The sequence below is a fragment of the Gossypium raimondii genome, chromosome 7, assembly GCF_025698545.1.
Source record: "Gossypium raimondii isolate GPD5lz chromosome 7, ASM2569854v1, whole genome shotgun sequence".
NCBI classification, from domain to species: domain Eukaryota; kingdom Viridiplantae; phylum Streptophyta; class Magnoliopsida; order Malvales; family Malvaceae; genus Gossypium; species Gossypium raimondii.
In genome coordinates this window covers 3,157,372-3,179,526 of record NC_068571.1, presented here as the reverse complement: position 1 = coordinate 3,179,526, position 22,155 = coordinate 3,157,372, and the positions used below count along the sequence as shown (strand labels likewise).

Below are 22,155 nucleotides of genomic sequence, written 5' to 3'. Positions count from 1 at the left end.
AAAATAAATCAGAATTAAAATTTTAACAACATTCCCCCACTCCATCCACTAAACACCCTATCCCCCAAAATCCTACCCACTAACCACAACCAACTACCTCAGAATTCTAACTCCACCCAAACTGTATCACACAACCAAAGCAAAAATATCATCATCAATACTCACACAGAGAATCGAACATAAGATTTTTAGGATAAGCTCATTCTAATATGAGTTCACCAAAAATATAATATAAGCCCACCCAACAGAGATAAGGCTAGGATAAAAAATAACAAAATTTGCCTAAAGTGGGACTTGAATCCAAAACCTCATACTCACTTAGAACATTTAACCACTAAAGCAAATACATATTTATGACAAAATTCACAAAAACAAAGTTAAGAAATTTAGGGCATTACAGTTGAGGCCTAAGAATGCAAATGATCATTCAATAGAATCCGATAACTAATTAAAAAGAGAAAAAACTAAATTAATAATATCTTGAAGTTTAACATAACCACAAAGTTTTTTTTCCAAATTCAATTCATTTAAATTATTTTTAAAAATCCAAATGGTAAAGATACATTATTTTATATATAATTAAGGTTAAATTAATAAAAATAAAAAAAATAAAGAATAAAATTATTGTTATACCAATTAAAAGTATCATCGTTAGCCTGCAAAAAGAACATTAGTAATCAAATTGTAATTTTTTTAATTAAATGACTAAAACGAAAATTTACCAAAAATTGAGTAACTAATGGTGTGGTTTACCCTTCTTAATATCTTACAGCAGTGTGATGTGATGGATGAGCGAAGCATGAAGCAAGACAAAAGCAGGGGCCCATGAATTTCTAAATCATCTGCTTATCTCTTTATTGGTTTTGTGTTCACAACAACTTGTTGATCTCTTAATGATCAGTCTCATCTTTAACCAGATTATTAAGTTGTCTGCAACAACATCTATCATAAATTCACACATTCAAGAGATGGAGAAGCTAGTTTCAAGATGGTGCAAAAACAAACCTTTGCCTGAATCTTATATCTTCCCACCAGAAACAAGACCCGGCAATCTCGTTGTTCCTACCTGCAATACCATTCCAGTCATCGATCTCAGTAAGGCTGAGGGTCAAAATCGAACCCATATTGTTCAACAGATTTTGAAGGCAGGCCAAGATTATGGATTTTTCCAGGTCAAACACGAGGGTGAAAGAAGATTTATTATCAATTTCTGATCACTATAACTGTTTTGATTTTGATTTTTTTATAGGGTTACTTGCTTCGTCATTGATCTTTGTAAACAGGTGGTTAACTATGGAGTTCCTGAAAGTCTGATGAATGAAAGCATGGATGTGTTCAAGGAGTTCTTTGAGATGCCTTGGGAGGACAAAGCCATGCTCTATTCCGAGGATCCCAAAAATAGTTGCAGGCTTTCCACAAGCAGTGTAAACTATGCTCGGGAAAAGATTCACCATTGGCGTGATAATTTGCGTCACCCTTGTCATCCTTTACAAGATTGCATCAAACATTGGCCTCAAAAGCCAATTCGATACAGGTAAAAAGGTAACCCCCCCTCCCCCCCCAGAATTTTTTCTCTTGTTTGGTTTTCTCAGTACCAAAAACCTTTGCAGGGAAGTTGTGGCTACATATACGATTGAAGCAAAGAAATTGGGATTAAGGATCCTGGAGTTAGTGTCAGAAGGGTTGGGGCTAGAATCTAGATTCTTTGGGGATAAATTAAGTGAATCTGAGATACTATCAATCAACCATTACCCACCCTGTCCAGATCCGAGTTTGACTCTAGGAGTAGCTAAACATTGCGACCCTAATCTCTTAACCCTTCTCCACCAGGGAGATGTAAGTGGGCTTCAAGTCTTCAACAATGGGGAATGGATTGGCGTGGAGCCGCTGCACAATGTTTTCGTGGTTAACATTGGCAACCAGTTACAGGTAGGTATATATCTGTTTTATGATCCCCCAGTTTTTAAAAAACTAGCATATAGAAATACAGACTGATTCCTTGATTATGCATATATAGATTATAAGTAACAACAAGCTGAAGAGCGTTGAACATCGTGTTGTAACGAACTCGAGGGTTGCTAGAACTTCAGCTGGCTTCTTCATTGGCCCTTCCGAGGATAGCATTATAGAGCCAGAGAAATCTCTAGTTGACGACGCTCCATTCTATAGAGCTTTTGAATTCAAAGACTTCCTACTTCACTACTTCCCCAACTTGGAAGACAACGAAGTCGTTATGGGGCATTTTAAATCGCAAGCTTAGTTAACACTACCTTTATATGTTTTTTTATCTATACACAGTGCAAATATGTCTCAATTATAATATGATTTAAAATAACAAAATCTCGTATCATCAAGTACGAATCTGAGCTTGCGTGGCTCATCTCTATCTCCCGAGGGTTTTCGGTTGCCGATGATGTCCCCCGCTTTAGGTGAGAGTTTTGCAGCAGCTACAAGTGGTGGATGGATGGTGGCGCCCAAAAGCCTCCAGATGCCAGCTGCCGTTTGGTGGCTGTTCCAAGATTGGTGTTGCTGGTGGCTTTCACTATCTTCTAAGGTGGCTCCAAGGTGTCTCCTGGCTAGCGATTGATGAATCTCGTGTTCTGTTGTTTTCTCCGTCTCTCTTGTATGGAAGGTCTTCAGTGAAACGGAGGTCACTCAATAACGGAGATCATACGCACTAATGACGCGAAAGTGACTGGTGATGATTCCTCTTGGTTGTTGAGAATCATTGTCTTTGGTTTATTGCCATTGTCTGTAATGTTAGTACTTCCATTCTATGAAATGAAATTTTAGTATTGATCAAAATTTGAGTTGAAAAGAAAAATAAGGTTTGTGATTTTGATTTTTTATCTAGAACTGATGATTGTGTTGTTTCTTTCTCCTTTTGACTTTCAGTTCTCATGTTATTGTTAAAGCTGACATCTTATTGTGGTTGGTAGGGTTAAAACTGCATTTTATCCTCATGAAATTCTCTAAATGCAACAAAGGGTAACAAGCATGGTAAAGGGTGGTAGAAGAAAGAGCAGAATCCCCATCTTAAAACATAGATTTTGTTAGGCTATAATCACATAACTGCAGAGTCAACCGTGCCATGTCTTTGTTAAGAGTTCAGGTCATCCATACATGTGATCTGAGTATGGAGCCATCATTTCTCAACTATTAATTTTATTTTCCCACCAAGTTTGATTGTAATGCTCAGCGGCCAACATGCAGCCATGTGCATTGAACTTGGAACATATAGAATAGCCATCGTGGTAAAAAGATTGTTTTGGCCATGGCCGATCTCGAGTTTATCAAGGAGAAGGTGCTCTAGACAGGTGTTCAATCTCAAAGACAAATGCATAGTAACATTAGTGGTTTACTGTTGTTGTTTTGTACTAACCTAATAGGTGAGCTCATTGCATTAAGAGAGTTGGTCTGTGCTGGTTTGTGAGTGTGGGATTCATTATTTGGTTTTAATCCAATTAACCAACCAAATTTTAAGTGCGGTATCTAGGGGCCTCCGCCCTTAAAATGGAAAATTTTCTATTTAGGTTCTTTAAAAATTTAAAATTTTATATTAGTAAAAGTAAAATTACACATTGGTCCCCTAAAATAATAAAAATAATATAATCTTTTAAAAATTATAAAGATACAAGCTATTAAAAATTAAAATTTAATTACGACTCCTAATAAAAATATTTTTAGCTTTGCCCTGAGTTAACCATTAAAAATATGTTGGATTCATAGAAGAAAATTTTAGAAAATTTTGATTATAAGTTAATTTAGTTTAATTAACGACATTAATGGATAACCCAAAAGTTGATATGTTAAAGTTATTTTTGAGTATGGGTTAAGAAATTTTTTAAGTAAATTACACCTAATGTCACTTTAAAATAGGGTTTGTCCTATTTTAATCACTTAATTTTTTTCAATTTAATCACTATAATTAAGATAAATGTTCGAATTGGTCATTACCGTTAAAAATTTTGTTAATCCATTAATGGATTGTTGACATGACTCATTAATCAATCAAATAACGTGGCAAATTTTTTTTAACTTTTAACTAAAGCTTGAAAGCTTCTTTGTAATTATTCTAAAAACATTTTTCCATTCCAAAAATTGGATACTTCGTCATTCTAAACCCTGCAACAAGTTCAAACCCCCACGCAAGAACAAAGAACCAAATTTCAATTCTATCATGCTATTTTGGTTCTCCTCAAAACGTGAATTTTTTAAAAAAAAAACCCCAAAAATATCTTCATATATTTTAAATTGTTCCAATCTATTTTGGAGAGAAAAATTGTTTGATCTACTATGTATAAAAAAACAATCAATCCTAAAAGATTTTTGAGGAGATTTTATTGTTTCATTATCAACATTCTCATCAAATTGTTTATTTCTACTAACAATATGTTTCCTTTATGAAATTGATGTTCTATTTCTATCTCAATAGTTATTTCTTTAGCACACGTCATACTACTTTGGAATCCATATATTTTTCAAAAAAATGAAAGAAGACCTTTTAATTGTTTTTATAGCTACATTATTTAACATATCTTTCGATTGTAAATTTTTGCTAACCGAGTTCATAGCAAATAATATTTCATATAAGATAGTCATGCCCAGCAAAAACTCAAAAATTTCAAGCTCATACGTTGCTAAACATTCAGCTTCACTTTTGATTTTAGGATCATCATTAATTTCAACTAATTTCAATAAAGCATCTCCTATTTGTGGAGCCTGAAATATAGCTTTAACACTTTCAATACGACTTTCCCAACGTGTTTGTGTCAATGATTTAAGAGTTAGGCTCGGTATATGGTCTTATAGAATTTTCCATCTTTTCGCTAAAGAAAGGGATGGAACAATCAGAAAGTGCTAAATTTAGACTATGACAATCATATGGAGTGCAAAATGATGTAGGATTAATATCTAAAAAATCTTTGTTGCACTCCTAGATGTTTTCCTTTCATATTAGATCTATTATCATATCCTCGTTCCCTTATGTTATCTATATCAAGTCCAACATTATTTATTTCATCCACAATAGCATCAAAAAGACCTTTTCCAATTGTATCAAAAAAACCTTCTTCATAGATCAATCTTTGCCTTTTTTTTTCACGAAAGACCAAATTATTTTTACCAAGAGTTTTTACTACATCAATTATTCTTACAAACACATTTCACCAATGTTGTTTTTCTCTATCTATTCGATCTTGGACATGTTGATCAATTGTTTTACTTTTTAATAATCTTAATTTTAAATCTTAATGAGCTTCGGGATCAACACAAGTGTTTTTGTTAACTAATAACTCTTCTTCTTCTGAAGTAAAATCTCATTATTATCTATATCTATATTGTTAACTTTCTCATTCATAGAATAATGACCCAAATTTTCCAATCTACTTTTTTTTTAGAGGTTTTTGTTGATCAAGAGCTCCCTTTTGTGACTTTATTAATGCTTCAACTTTTTTTTTTGAGTTTCAAATAATCAAATTTATATTTGTTGGTTGAGATCTTCGTTAAAAGTTCGGTAAGTATTCTCGTTTCAATTAGCAAAACTCATAAAATCTGAAATAACATCGATCCACGCTAATCTTTCAATCCAATTACACTATCTTGTGATTATTGTCGGATCTTTCCATTAATCTCATCAAGTCTTAAAATCAATTGTTAATTCGTGTGAATACGTCATTTGAAGGACCTGTTTTAGGTGCATCGGATCAGAGTTGACTGCAAGGGACGTCGTTCAGGCTTTCGGTGAAAGATGTGTGTTTTTTTACAAGCGAATTGGGGCAAACCATGCTTAGGATTAGGGCCACACGGGCATGTGGACCACACAACCTCTCACACGACCATGTGCTTCCGAAACCCTAGGCTAGTTTGAATCTCACACGGCCAATATCCTCCCACACGGTCGTGTCTCCCCTGTAGCTTAATTTTGCAAACTCCACACAACCACAGTCTGTTACACGGCCTGGCTACACGGCCATGTAACTCCTCCACACGACTTCAACCACTCTCACACGGCCTGGTCACATGGCTGCATAATCCTTGTTTTTCATATTTTATAATTTTACCTAGAATTTTATAATTTGTTCAGTTTAGTCTCTAGATAGTCCCCGAATTGTTTTTAGAGATTTATTTCTTTCAATTCAATCTATGAGAATATGAATATTGAAATGCACACATGTTTTAATTAACCAAACTATTATTGTACATGTAATGTGAATAACATATGCCCATTGCATTTGTACTACTGATTGTATGTTCAACATGCATTATGTTACCGTTAAAGCAAACACATGATAAGTATGTCTTTTGCTACTGAATTTATCGGTTATACACATATTATTTGCTATTGTATAGAACCATTATAAGCATAATGGTTGCTACCGTATTGTTCTGTTAAAAGCATATTAAATGTCACCGTATTAACCTGTTTTGAACATGCCTTATTGCATTACATGGGGTGGGATGATATGTACAGAGGAAGTAGTTTATTTACAAATTTTGTTATGCACCCATAGCCATTGACAATGTTTTCTTATTAATTGTAAATGTGTTATGCATCCACAACCCATTGACAACTATTACCTGCAAACATGTGTATCCATAGCCAGTGACAAATTTTATCTGCATTACTTTGCTGTGTAACCACAACCATTGGCAGATTTCATCTGCAGTGTTTTTGCTGTGTATCCATAACCATAGGAAGATTCCGTCGATGGTGTTTTCGTTGTGTGTCCATAGCCATTGGCTGTTTATCTGCAAACCTGATACGAGCCAAGGAGGTGACACTCAAGGGGTTGTTTTTCCTAGTGGTCCAATCACTCGAAGCAAGGCACGACAATTAAAATCAAAGATGAATGCTTTTGTCCAAGACTTTGTTGCTACAAATTTAAGTCATCATGTTCGTGACGTTGACAAATACGGGAATGCAATTCACTGGACCAATCTTGGAATAGTGAAAGCCCATGAATTGGTGGATTAATCTTTTATGTATCTTATTATTATTATTATTATTTACTTAATTCTCATTGGTTGGGACACATCACTTATGAGTTAAGTAATTTTATTGGTTAGGTTATTATTTATTTATTTTCTTAGATAATTTTAAAGAGTTTTATTAGGATTCAATTACTCTTGTAATTTGCCTATAAATAGGCTTGCTTTCTACACATTGGGGGAATAATAAAAAGAGAGTATTTGTTTTCTTCCAAATTTGTGTGAGGCAAATTTTTGAGAGTAGAGTGATTCTTCTCTTGCTATTTAGTTTGGAGTTTGTTACTTTCGAGGGTATTTCGGAGTTACAAATATTCAAATTTCTTTCCCGTTCATCGGTGTTTCTAGAGGTTCTTCTTCTAGGGGTTTCCTAGGGAGCCGCTTAATCATTGGCATTTTTGGTTACAAGTTAACCAAGGGTTCCATAGGGCAAATCTATCCTTTTATTATTATTATTATTATTATTATTTAACTAAATTTATTTATTCTTGTTTTATTTCTAATTTGTGTTTCTCTTGTGTCTAGATCCGGGATTTCCGCATCAAAACCATTAGTGGTTAAAACCATAACCCGATGTGTAGGTGGTTGGAGCTTAGGGGAACTCCCATTGTGGTGTGTAGCAGTGGGGTAAGACAAGTTTTGTTAAATCAAAACTGTACTACATTCATAAAGCATGTGAATACAATTATGGGATTTCTGATGTTGTTACATATATATATTCTGTTGAGTGATCTAAAATATCGATAATCTGAAATTGCTATTGTGAGTTATTCTGTGTGTCTTGTTTCTGTATGCTTAATCATTTGCATTGATTTTCTTGTGATGGAACTCACACTGAACTTCATAGCTCACTCCCTTTTTATTTCTTTCTCTACAGATAACCCACCAAGTTAGGATGCGAACACAACATCTGGAGGGTCTTGGCTCGGGTTTTTATCTATTAAAATATTTTAGGCTTTTTATTTGATATTTCTATTATTCAAAGACTGTATTATTTTATTTTGAATTGTGACATAAGACATAAGATTTGAATTTTTTTTTATATAGCTTCCATGACATTTATTTTGATTTTAGGATATCAAATTATGAATATTAATTAATTTATGCATGAACCTTGAATTTTATTAAAACTAAATTGAATATCACTTTCATTGCTAGGTCACAATTGAATTTGGGGTAATAAATAAATTAGGAATTAGTTAAGTTTCAAAGGAAATCACCATTATACTAAAACGTATAACTTAATCCTTTTTTATTAATTGATGAGTTTTTTATAAAATTCAATTTTTTTTATTTTAAATTAAACAAATGTTTTAATATGATTATTTTATAAACTCAGATAGTTTACTAGATCATTGGTGATTAAGGTAATCTTCCGGATTCGAATCTAACGTCTAAGCCGGATTGGGGAAGTTAAAAAAACATTTAAACTTCTATTTCATAGCTAGTTTTGACTTATGTATATATGGGCCTATATTTTGGGAGGGTTTTACTTGCTTTACCCCTGAGACACCCCTACTTGATTGTATCTATCTATTTATATATATGGCATAAAAAACTTGAAATTTTATTAATAAAATAACATTAGCAATAACAAGGTCGTGGATCTCAATAGGATACTACATGTTTGTTTAGTAAAACCAAAAATAAAATTATTTGGAATGGGTTAATTCATAAATTCGGGTTGTGTAATTGTTAAAACTTCAATTTGGTTAGGTAATTAATAAAATTTGCTCTATTTTTTGGGTTTATATGTTGAAAAGCTCTTAAAAATACGAAAAAAATTAATTAAGTTTTTTAATTAAATTTGCGTTCAATTAAAGTCTTGTCCTTAATAAAAAATTAATTAAGCCCATCTGTTATTGATTTTCGTCTTTGACCATATTGATCGTTAAAAGAATTGACGGATCAATCGAATGGTAACATGTGACAATTTATGGTTTAATCTAATATTTTCTCATAAAAATAATTAAAAATCTTTAAAAATATAAAATATAAAATTAAAAATATTTTAAAATTAATAAAACTTATAACAATCATAAAATTAATAAAACTTATAACAATCATAAAAATAATAAAACTTATAAATATTATAAAAAATCTAATAAATTTTAATAAATTATAATTTTTTATAAAATTAATGAAAATATTTAAAATATTATAAAAACGTATACAAATTCTTAAAACTTATAAAATCATAAAAAAATATTAAGAACATTAAAATTGATACAAACTTATAAAAATTATTTAAAAAATCATAAAAACTTGATTTAGACTGAATTAGTTGACTGGACCGATTATACCGAAATCAACAAGAATACCAATCTAGAGAAAGCCATTAGATTGGTCGACTTGGGAGCCAGGAAATTGAATTGATTTTTAATGCTTTATTTAATTAAACTGGACGAATTGACAAACTGGTGGCTTGATCGGCTTGATCACTTATCTAACTATATATAAAAAAAAACTTAGTTTTGAATTGTTTTTAGTAATTTTATAAAATTTCACTATCCAACTATTAGTGTATGTCAATATGAAATATTTTGACCAAGATTTTCAGAATTAGACCGATGTCAAATTAGTTAGGCAACCGTTTGCCAGTTCGACCAGTCAATCAAATTTAATTAAAGAATATGTTAAAAAAATTGGTTCAACTGCTCGACTCCTAGGTTAACCAATCTAATGTCTTTCTTTGGACTGATACCCTTGTCGATTTCTATCTAACTAGTCCAACCAATTGATTCGATATAGTTCATGTTTTTATGATTTTTTAATAATTTTATATCATTTTTATTTATTTTTATATTTTTCAATATTTTTTTATGATTTTTGTAAGTTTTTAAGAAATTTTATAGGTTTTTTTATAAAATTGTAAATATGTTTTTATTAATTTTACAAATTTTTTTATAATTTATTGTTATTTTTATAATATTATAAGTTTTATTAATTTTTATAATTTTATATAATTTTAATATTCTTTAATATTTAATGATTTTTTAATATTTTTATGGGAAAATATTAGATTAAATAAGAACTTGCCGCATGTCACCATTCGATTGGTCCGTCAATTTTTTTAACAATCAACTTTGTCAATGATGAAAACCGTTAACGGAAGTGCTTAATTGATTTTTTTTATTAATGGCAAGGGCTTAATTGAATGTGAATTTAATACAAGAGCTTAATTGATTTTTTTCGCATGTTGTTAAAGGACTTTTTTTTTTTTTTTACATGTAAGATTTTTTTTTTTTTAAAGAAATGGTTGTAAGCTTCTGGTTGGATTGTTTGGGGGAGTTTTCTCATCTGGGGTCTCAACTTAAGGCTGTTTAATGGAGGAAGTTGGCTGTTGATCTTGGCTGTGGGTAGGTACTGAAGGCATACCACAAACTTTCAAAATGAAATTGTGGGGATCTAGCTTGGATGTTCACCTTCTTTTATGCATCTAAGCTCAAATATGAGATGTTATATTAGGGTGAGGTGTTTTTTTCTTGTCATTTGGATTTAGTTCTGTAACTTGACTTTTGGTGTGATTATGTTTAGGTCTTCCTTTATTTTTATTTGGGTTTGGGTCTACATTACAGCTTGTTGGAGAACTTTGATTATTTCGATGGTCCTTTTCAAGTGACATAAGGAACCAATTGGCATAACCATGGTGATAGCACGTGTTGACGCCATCAAATTACCTCACCTGCTTACACCAAAGCATGACCATCTCTATCATACGAATCATAATCTTAGGTAAGCCAGTGTTAGACTAATTGAGAAATTACTCTTCCCCAGCACAAGATCCAACATATATATATATATATGAAAACCATAACGAGGAATCATAATGCTTGTGAAGATGACGATGGATTAAGCAAACGTAATGGACCCACCTCATCGCTAACATCACTCTTGCTTACGCCAACAGAAAATTAATGTCCATGCAAATGATCTGTTTACATCTAGCTCCAACAGATGATTGCAGGTAGGCTTTACATGGATGGGGAGCTTTTTACGCCCTAAAAGTATTATAGAAACCAAAAGGTAAATTTGCTTTTCTTATTAAAGATTTAATCTATTTTTACTGTTAAAAAACTAACGATTCTGACCTACAAGCCACCACCAAGTTGCTAAATTCCTGGTTTGCTTTTTTAATGCTCAGCGGCCAACCTGCATTGAACTTGGAACATATGGAATAGCCCACATGGTAAAGAAGATTACATTTACAAATTTCAAGTGCATGCATATTACTGATAACATGTCCCTTTTCTCATAGATTGATTATCAGCCTACCAATTATTATAATCCATTTATATTTCCACTATACCCTATTTTCAATATAAGAACATTTCCCCATTCAACCATGGATAAAATAATAAAAAGATTCATGCAAGGGGTTGCCTAAACTATAGAGCTACTTCTCTTTGGGTGATCATTATTGCTAATGGGTCAACTCTATTATATAATACTCTAATAATACAAAGCACAATGATTAAATAATTTTAAGAGCAAAATAGAATAAAAAAAAAAGGAAGGACCACCATGATTATGTCAACAGTACATCCAAATATTGTATGGGAGGGAGTTAGGGTATCGGATTCCTTTAATATTATACTATAAATATAGAGATTTAACCCTAAATTTCATGTCAATTAAATTGAAATTTACATAAATTGAATCAGTGACGTTTTTCGTTGGATTTCAGCAATTAACATCAGCATCTCCATTTAATTTAATGACAACAAAGCTTTTAGCACCTCAGCTATATTATCTTTACATTTCGATTTTGATTGCTATATTGGTCTATAATTATGAGGATTTCAAATCAAACACTAATCAATCAACCGATTAAACAAATAATTGTGGTTCTTTCAAAATCCTACTACCTTCCTCAAGTGACATAAGGAATCACTTGGCATAACCATGGTGATAAAACGTGTTGACGCCATCAAATTACCTCAGCCACTTACACGAAAGCATGACCAATCATATACTTAGGTAAGCCATAGAATTGTCACCCCCGGAAAATCAGATTTCAGATGCTGTTTTAATTGAGAAATTAGTCTTCCCGAGGACTAGATCCAACCTCGTTAGATGCTACACCTATATTACATATAGGTGTGTGTGTGTTTTCTTTAATCTTATTATTATTGTTTTCTCGATTTAATTAATGAAAAGTGAAAACCATAACTAAGAATAAAGATGATGTTATGAAGATGACGATGGATTAAGCTAACGTAATGGACTGACCTCATGACTTACATCACTGATGCTTATGCAAATAGAAATTATCCCACCAATAAATATACAAATTTACTTTTAAAAAAAGTTGTTGCTTTTAAATCTATCAAGGATTTTGATGTAAGGAGAGGCTGATGTTGTAAAATCCAAGATGATTTCATAGATGATATGTTCTACTTTATCATCAAACTTGTTCAAAAGTCGACTTATTCGTTCAAGCTTAAAAACTTATTCGAAATTTAAAAAATTTAGGTAAAATATTATGTTCAAAAAATGAGTTTAAGTAAAAAATTTATATCTATTTTAAATATGAGTTGTGCTTAGACTCAAACACTCAAAACTCGAACTCGGTCAGTTCTAGCCCATTTTCTAAGTTTGTAATAATATATTACACGGATAAAACTCAAAATTGTACATGAACTTTGATTTTGATTTTGATTCAATTATATATAATTAAAAATATATATCAATTTTTACATTAGATAAATATAATTATTTATAATAAAATTGTGTTACATTGGTAATGGTGTCGGTGATTTATGAAAATTAAATCAAATCAAAATTTCATATATAAAATTGTACAAAACCAAAGTTTTATGTATAACATTGCACATTATATCGAGTTTATGTGTAGTTTTGATATTTATCCTATATTATATTATGTTATTTTATATACTATATAATTTATAATACATAATCTAAATTTATAGTAATATATAATACTATAATGTAAACATTAAAAATGTTTAAATTCCTACCTATAATTTTTTTACAATGCATAAAGTATATTAATATGATGCTTAAGCCAAACCTAGCTTGACACATGGACACATCTACTCATCACCCACTTTACTATATGTATAATCTTGAGAATTATTATCACCTTCATGGGAGTTATATACATTTATCATTGTTCTACCTTGTTAACGTAATAGAAGTTTTAATACATTTTTTCATATTTTTACCTTTTTAATAATTATATATATAAGGGTGGTAATTTAATAAAGAGACGTGCAATGAAATAGGTAAATAATTATCATAATTGCTTCATGTCCACCATCAAACCGCAATCCCAATAGAGTATGTAGGAGTCGTGCCTCCCTCTCTCCCAACACCCAAAGTGATAAAATTTCATTTTAAACTTTTTGAAATTATAAGATAATGCAATGATAAAATTGCATTTTGACGTCCCAAGATAATACGATTTGAATTTACTTGCTTTAAAAATGAATACAACAATAAAGTTATACATCGACCCTGTCTAAAAATCTTCATCTCGCATTTACCTGTAAACAAAAATTACTTCATTCGGCACGAACCGATTAAGAATCTATCGAACCATTCGAGTTCTTTATTTATCAAATTAATTAATTGAAATAATTACCGTCTCACATCAACACCAACTTACCTGTTGGAATCAAACTGAAAAATAAAATAAGGAATTGATAAAGGAACATAAAGAGTTTTTCTTCTTTTACTTTTTGGTGGAAAGGAACAATAAGAATAAACAATTGCAGACAGGATGTTTAAAATATACACAAAAAGTAAATTCACCTTTTCCCTTGGTGTGATTCGTTCATATTCGTTGCACCAAAATCTATGTGATTGAAAGGTCAAGTTCTTGGCATTGGTTAATTGGATGGGTTTAAGCGGATCTTCCATTTTGTTATAATATGAGCCAATTATGAGCGTTTGCCACCTACTATAAATGCCAAAGTGTAAGTCACGGTTGTTATTCAAGGTGGCCATGGAAGGTGACAAGAGTAAGAAAGCGGGAGAGGGAGATTCCAGCATCCGTTACAGAGGTGTTAGAAGGCGACCATGGGGGAAATTCGCAGCGGAGATTCGGGACTCGACGAGGCTAGGAGGACCTCGGTTGTGGCTGGGAACCTTTGATACAGCGGAAGACGCCGCTCGAGCTTATGATCGAGCAGCTTTTGCAATGAGGGGTGCCTCCGCTATTCTAAACTTCCCAGATGAACATATGGCTTCACCCACCACCAATCCTCCACCTTCTTCATCAATGGCTTCTTCTTCTTCTTCTTCTTCAGCCATAGAAAATGCAGAAAGGAAGAGAGAGCATGACACACAAGTTTTGGAGTTGGAGTACTTGGATGACGAATTGTTAGAGCAACTCCTTGATTTTGATAATAAAGACACTAAAGACTGAAACACGTGGTTTCTTCTTTCTCTAACTCTGACTGGCTTCAGCAATAAAGCAGGGGGTGTTGTTATCCCTGGGAAATAACATGGTTTCTTTGTCAGCAAAGCAAAAATCATCTGTATAACCTCTTTGCATTTAGTTATTGTAAAAAAGTAGTGGAACATAACAGGGGGCCTATATGGAGACCCCGTATTGCAGTTTTGGTTGATTTGGATTTTGCAGTTTATCTACTTTATTATACTTGGTTTTTTTACATAAACCTAAATTTTCATTTAATCCACTGAATTATTCAAAATTTTTTATTTAAGTAACCGAATTGTTAATTTCTTTTATTATAAAAAATTCTATCGGAGAGTTACAAGTAACGATTGGTACAATGGATTAGTACCCATCAATAAGTAGAATAATATATTTTCAATTCAAGTTGATCTGACCGTCAATATCGAAGATGGAAATAAAAAGTTGTTTGAATTTTAGTTCGCATATTCATTAAGTTTAAAGCTATTTTATGAAAAAAGTTAAATTATAGAAAAGAAAGAAAAATAGAACTTTCAATTGGTGCAGATATTACTGACAGATAAACCGGAGCATGCGATTTTGACCATGACAACCGCCACCCGTTTCTCTAAGTAGTTCACAATTAATAAAAGAACAATCAAAACAATTAGACTATTTTCAACATCCAATTAATAAAAAATGACATTTAATCAGCGAATTTGTGGTAGGAGCAATGCAAAGCTGAGCGTAAGCTGGGGTTGATGTTGCAGCCTGCACGGGGGAAAGAAGAACAGTTTCTGGGAGAGAATCAGTTGTTACTCGATAATCATTTATGTAATAACTCAATGGGAAGTAAATATTTTATAAGGTTAAGATGATGATGTGCGTGGCTTTTGAGATTTATTTAAAAATATAAAAAGAGCTGTTAAAAAGTTCATTTATTTCTATTGTTAAAAATTGATGTTATTGACAGAGTAATCAGACAGTTACACATGGTTACATTTTATGTTTGCAAGACCTTACTTAAAGAGTATTCTACTATCAACAAGTACAAATTGTGATTTATGTTCAATTCACTCACCATATTACAACTTTATTCCTATTTTTTGATCTAGATCACTCTCCCTCCCCACCTAAAAGTTTACACGTAAACTCATCGACTCAATCCAGTTTACTTACAAACTTTCACTAATAAAATAGTTCTTAAACAAGTAATGTGCTCTCTCATTCGTGCCTATAACCTAAACAAGTCGTCTATATAAGAGTAAAAAGGCTTGTTGAAATACAATCAATTATAATCACTTAACTCCTTCAAAATAGTCATAAAAGGATCTTCAATAATTAGCATATTGACAATGATTAAACTTGTTCATGTGTCGGGCTACTCGCCCAAGCTTAAAAGCTCATTCGAAATTTGGGAGGATTTAGGAAAAATATTATGCCTAAAAAATATGTTTGGGCAAAACAAATTAGCCCGTTTAGATATGGATAGGGTTTGGGTTGGCGCTTGAGCTCAAGCACCAAGGGCCAACCCAAGCCCGACCCTACCAAACTTGTTTCTCTAAGTTCGTAATTTATTATATTATGTTATTTTTATATATTATGCAATTTATAACATATAAAAATTAGTCTTTAGCAATATATACAATTATAATGTAAACATTAAAAAATGTTAAGATGCTTATATATATAATCTTATTAATTGAAAAAAATAATTATTAAATAATTATTTATTATTTTTTTCAAAAAGATTAAAAAATAATATGGGCTATCTTAAAATGGGTTTGAGTTAGCAATTTATAAATATGGACAGACTTGGACAAAATTTTAGGTTCATATTTCAGGCCCGATTGGGCTTGGACAAGTATAAAATATGTTAATATCATACTTAAGCCAAACCCGAAATTGACCTGACTCGACCCATGAACACCTCTAGCAGTAATCTTCTAGTAATCAAACTCCTACAAAGATTAGATCCTCTATTCAGGAGAACTTTGATTACATTGAAAGTCTAATTTCAATCTTACTTGTCTTGATTCTTGTCCACAAAATCTTCTCAAATAAGTTGTTAATAATCTTTGATATTCAACAATTAATTGCCCAAACCGATTTGTTAAAGCAGGCAATCAAATAAGACAAGTTATAATGTTTTATCGATTTTTCCTTAAGTTGTGATTGACATCGAAATTGATAGTTCTAATTGTTACTGACAAAGACTGTTTTGAGTTTTTTTTTTTGTAATTTTTTTCTAGAGAGACCAATATCCTCATTCTCAAAATTGATAGCGACCTAAGGTGTATTTACACCAATTTATAATTTAGTTTATTCGAATTGTAAAATCTCAACTTGACTTAAACTCATAAAACTAAATTATTTATTTGAGTTCATTCAAAACTCGAATAACTCAAATAACTCGATTTGATTAATCAAAATTCAAATTTTTTTTAATTTTCCGAGTAAAGTTTTTCTAATCACTAATCCAAACAAAATATACATACAGATCCAAGTACTCCAATTCAATTACTTCACTTGCTCCTCCTCTTTGGGGATTTACTCTTCCAACTGAAGTACAAGATGAAGAGGCTGGAAAGCTTGGATTCTGACATTGGAACTCGTTTGGGAAGTTGAGAATAGCCGAGTGACCCCGGAAAGCAAAAGCAGCCCTGTCATAAGCCCTAGCAGCCTCTTCAACCGTCTTGAAAGTTCCGAGCCATAGCCGTGTCCTTATTCCTCGTCGGATCACGAACCTCGGCTGCGAACTTTCCCCATGGTCGCCTGCGGATTCCCCTGTATTGAACTCCCCCATTTTCCATCTCATTCTTCATTTTCCTCTTCCCTCTTTGGGATGCTTCCATTTTGTTTCAATTTCAAGTCTATGAATCAAGAAGAACATTAGAAAGTGCAGATGGATAGGGTTATATTTATATATGACATGGATTGTGGTCATTGTATTTGTCCCCCCAAATGCATGTGCCCTTAGAATAAAAATTCGATTTAGTCCACGTTAATTATAAAATCAGCTAACCAAGACCACGTATGAGAACTGTGTATGAATGAAGTAGTAAAATAATTAGTTTATTTATTTTTACAACAGTAAAAATGTGATTTCACTATCTTAATAACCTATGTCTTTATAATTTTTAAAAGATTAAATCAAAATTTTATCATTTTGGAAGGTAAAGTGCAACTTTACTATTCCTAATTTAAAATTGTATAAATTATAAAGGAGCTTAAATGAATAAATTTTCATTTTAAAGAGACCGGGGCCCCTGCCAATTCCCACTGACTTTGCCATTGGTGGGAATCTACAAATTGTGTGAGGGTGCATGCATGAGAGCCATGAGTTTCATAAACTATTAGTATTGTTATCGATAAAATACCATTTTCTGTTTGCGTATTACATACATAAATAAGTATATTTATATAATATAAAATTAAGTTGATTTATTTATTTCTTTAAATGTATACATAGGGGTGAAGCAAAAATTAAATCGTAATTTTTACGATAGTAAAAATGCAATTTCACCATTTGAATATCCTATATTTTTTAAAATTTAAAAGATTAAATTAATTTTTTATCAGTTTTAGGGGGGTCAAAGTGCAATTTTTTTATTAATTTAAAATTTTAAAAATTTTAAAGGACTTAAATAGAAAATTTTCTATTTTAAGGAGGGTTGGGCCCCTGCCAGACTCCCTAGATACGCCCGTATGTATACAATTGAATCAAAATCAAAGTTTTATATATACATTTGAATCAAAATCAAAATTTAATGTATATAATTGAATCAAAAATAAAATACATTTATCAGATCTAAATTTATGCATATGTTCAAACTTCAATCATGGACCAAGCCAAGCCTTTTGAACAATAATTGGGGCTAAAATAATCCGATGTTCATACACTTTGAATCAAACTTCAATAAAGAAAGGTCCAATGTGAGCTCAACGCCCAAAGAGAAACAATTATATATTATTTCACAAACCGACCAAATTTGAATAAGATTGTCTCCTCTCTCTATATATATAACCATATTACCAGATCAGGGCGAAATCAGAAAATATTTTTTAGGAGTTGAAATTAAATTATAATTATTATAGTATAAATGTAATTTTAATATTTTAATAGTCTATATCTTTATAATTTTTAAAAGATTAAATTAAAATTTATCATTTTTAAGGAGGTAAAAGTGTAATTTTATATTTACTAATTTAAAATTTTAAAAATTTTAAAGGGGAGCCAGGACCGTTGCCACCCCTAGTTATGCCCCTATCTGCTCGAACATAGTAGTTGTCAAGTCCCATTTTGCTATTAATATCAAAGTATAGATTGCAATTTAGAAATGTTTAAAAAGTTAGATCCACAGATTGAATCTGATAAAATTATAATTTAAAGATTCATTCAGTCAATTTCGAAGGGTTGAATTGAAAAAGAAAAAAATCATAAAGACCCATTTTGATACTTTTTTTTTAATAAAAAGATAAAATTTTAACTTTAAGCAAAGCTGCAGTTATACTTAATTTTTATAGGGTTTTGTTTTTTTATGTGTTTATAATTTTGATTTATGATGATGTATTTGAAGACTAAATTGACAGAATTTGTAAATAGAAAGAGTTAAAATGAGCCTTATTTTTTTTGGGCTAGGTTAAGCTCGGAATCTTACCCGAGATTCAGTCGGTTTAAAAAATGAGCCTTATTTTTTTTTAAATCCAATTTTTAAAATTACATTCTTATTTAAACTATCACATTTTTCGGACGAGCTTTCAAATTTAGACTGGTAACCCGACCATGATAAGAGAAATTAATTACACATATCATACTAACAAGTGGCTTCCACACTCCGCCGCCGTACGTCATCTTATTCTTCTATGTTCCTTTTACTTGGTTATTATAAAACTATGAATTTGTTGCATTAACGATATACATTCACATATTATTTTACTAATTTAAATCTTATCACTTCGTTAATCAACATTTTAAAATTATATAAAAATAATTTTCTTTTTAAAAAATCCAATCTTTGAATACCCTTTTGTATGAGTTGGTTGAATCGATTAAATAATTTGGTAAGTTTGATAAAAAATAAATTAATCTCTTTATTATAAAATTAAACGATTTAATATTAAAGAAAATGTTATTATTAACACGAAAGATTTAATTGTAAAATTGTTTTAATTTATCAATTATAAAATAAAATAAAAAATTAAAGGCCTTATGGACTAGGATAAGTAAAATATTTTTGGGTAAGACAATAATTGTTCTAATTCGTTTTATAGTATGAACTTAGTCTTATTCGGATTGAGGACGGCGGTTAGTGTAAAAACAACGATAGCTGTGAAATTAAATACTGTAGCGTAAGATAAAAAGTAATATAAACGCATCCTACGGTCCGTCCAAACTCACCTTGAAAATAATATTAAGATAAAATCCTTTTTAATAATATTTTCCCTAAATTCAAAATTATATACATACTAATATAATACAAATAATATGTAAAATTATACAGGCTTCTAAAGAATTAAATTTGTTGGTTATTAGTCGACTGACCGTAGACAAACTGTCGATATATAGTAGTTTCGTAATTTGTCTATGATCACATCTGAAGAATTCAGGTATAAATAGAGGGTGTCCGTACTTCAAATTTTGTGCAAGACAAAACCTAATTTGTGAGTCTTCAATGCGAGAGTACTAAAAGAAAAGCTGGGCAAAAAAAGAAGTCACCCAGATATGGAGGATTCTTGGTTGCTTCAATACTCAAAGAATGCAGATTCATCATGGTTTGGATCGGAGGAGGCGTTTTCCAGTAGCTGTGAGTGGGATGAGCTTCTTCTCAACTTCAATATCTCCCAAGAAACGGCTTGGATGGACTTATTGGGTGATGATGAAGAAGAAGAAGAAGAAGAAAGGGGTAAAGTATCGTCAGAGTGTAGCAACAACTCCATCGATGGTGTAAAGGAGGAAGAGATTTGCGCAGAAGAACCCAAGGAAGTGAAGAGTTACAGAGGGGTGAGGAAACGGCCATGGGGCAAATTTGCTGCTGAGATTAGGGATTCAACCAGACGCGGTGCCAGGGTTTGGCTTGGTACATTCGACAGCGCTGAAGCAGCTGCTTTAGCTTACGACCAAGCCGCATTTTCAATGAGAGGGCCATTGGCTACTCTCAATTTCCCCATTGAAGCTGTCAAGGCATCGCTTAAGGAACTCAAGGGTCCATGTGATGAAGACAAGGGTTGGTCCCCTGTGGTGGATCTCAAGAACCGGTATTCATTGAGGAAAAGATCCAAGAACAAGAAAATCAAGCCAAACGACGCCGCATTAAGGCAACAGCAAAACTTATTGGTCTTTGAAGATTTGGGAGCTGATTACTTAGAACAACTGTTAACAAGTTCATGTGATTGAAAGTACAGCTCCTTTGTTGTTTTGGGTACTTTAATCCCATTTCATATCTTCTTTTCTCTTGTCAATTTCATTGCTTTGGTGGGGGTGATTGATTTAAGCACACTCTTCAATCTTCTTCCTTATTTCATCATCTCATCTCATGTAAAGTTGAAACAACTCGCACATCATGGAAATATACAATAATTTCACCTTCTATGTTCACATCCCTCTTCATTTTCTTTTTCTTTTTTTAACTGCTTCCTTCACTTATTGCACAATAATGTATTTTTATAATCTTATAAACAGCTTACTGACAGCTTAACAAATTAATAGTTTAATCTGATTATATAATAGCATTGAACAGGTAAAACTTCAAATCTAACCTATATTATATATGATAAAGAGTTATCATATTTGTATTTATGTAATATTAATTAATTTTGCACGTATTTTTCTTATAATTTTATATGCCTGTGATGACATCTTAACGAATTAATAGTTGAATCGATTTATATAATAACAGTTGTCAAATAAACCTTTGAATCTAGCCTGTATTATATTATATTGATAAAAAGATATAATCTTTTATAATTTTTTGAGTTGTTATCTTTTTTTAACTTGAATAAAATAATTAAATATTTTTTAATTTACTCAAAAATAGATAATATAACTTCAATAAAAAAAAAATGAGGGATTAAACCAAGGGCTTCCCGTTCTACGCCCGAGTTTATAGCAAGTTGAAGGATTTGTGGACTAGGTTTACAAACGGCTCCTGAAAAATTCTAATCCATTTTGCAGATAATACTGCTACAACAAGATCATTTATAATATGCTCCCGACCGATGCTTGGCATCTTGGAGGCTCAAGTATGCTTTTGATTAAGACCCTTCATTTGAGTTATAGAATCAACTGCTTTAGTATGAACTACTAGTCACAGCAATTGCCTTGAAGATCGACATACACTGAAGGAAGTTTAAAGGCTGTGCGATAGAGATTTGCAAGTCAGGTTCAAGCACATTTTTATAGAGGCCAATAAGGTTGCGGATAATCCGCCAAAGTTGCTAATGCCAATGTCTTTCATCTTTAGTTATTCGCTCAACCCCTTTGGATATATGCAGATTGTTACTAGATGATGTTAATAGTGTTGCACAAACTGCATTTAAAGATGAAAGGGGAAGCAGGAGATGTGCCTGAGCATGGAATTGGATAAGATAACAATATAAATGCAATTTACAAGCCACCGGACCCCAATAGTTTTTATCATTCGTTTTCCTCTTCTTTTTTTTATGTAATGTCAATAGGGTACTACTACCTACTACTAACACCCTTAAAAAGTTACCTTAAAAACCCTCCTTTAAAAATAGGGATGGTAAAGCTCGAATCACCCAGTGGATTCTGAATCAATATG

At 31.7% G+C, this 22,155-nt stretch overlaps 4 protein-coding genes across 4 annotated transcripts; 3 read left to right on the top strand and 1 right to left on the bottom strand.

The window, feature by feature from the left end:
* The first annotated feature begins 869 nt into the window (after positions 1 to 869).
* LOC105767671 (protein DMR6-LIKE OXYGENASE 1) lies at positions 870 to 2,805 on the top strand. The gene is made up of 4 exons (XM_012587247.2): positions 870 to 1,172; positions 1,284 to 1,534; positions 1,611 to 1,929; positions 2,018 to 2,805. Exons 1-4 carry the CDS (start codon positions 894 to 896, stop codon positions 2,258 to 2,260), a joined length of 1,092 nt encoding a protein of 363 aa, XP_012442701.1. The 5' UTR covers positions 870 to 893; the 3' UTR covers positions 2,261 to 2,805.
* An 11,152-nt stretch (positions 2,806 to 13,957) lies between these two features.
* LOC105771764 (ethylene-responsive transcription factor ERF096) lies at positions 13,958 to 14,380 on the top strand. Its single transcript, XM_012593164.2, has one exon. The coding sequence runs from the start codon at positions 13,958 to 13,960 to the stop codon at positions 14,378 to 14,380; it is 423 nt and encodes a 140-aa protein (XP_012448618.1).
* Positions 14,381 to 16,838: 2,458 nt separating this feature from the next.
* On the bottom strand, positions 16,839 to 17,177 carry LOC105765499 (ethylene-responsive transcription factor ERF098). Its single transcript, XM_012584637.1, has one exon. The coding sequence runs from the start codon at positions 17,175 to 17,177 to the stop codon at positions 16,839 to 16,841; it is 339 nt and encodes a 112-aa protein (XP_012440091.1).
* Positions 17,178 to 20,002: 2,825 nt separating this feature from the next.
* On the top strand, positions 20,003 to 20,925 carry LOC105771769 (ethylene-response factor C3). The gene has a single exon (XM_012593167.2). The coding sequence runs from the start codon at positions 20,097 to 20,099 to the stop codon at positions 20,766 to 20,768; it is 672 nt and encodes a 223-aa protein (XP_012448621.1). The 5' UTR covers positions 20,003 to 20,096; the 3' UTR covers positions 20,769 to 20,925.
* The last annotated feature ends 1,230 nt before the right edge of the window (positions 20,926 to 22,155 follow it).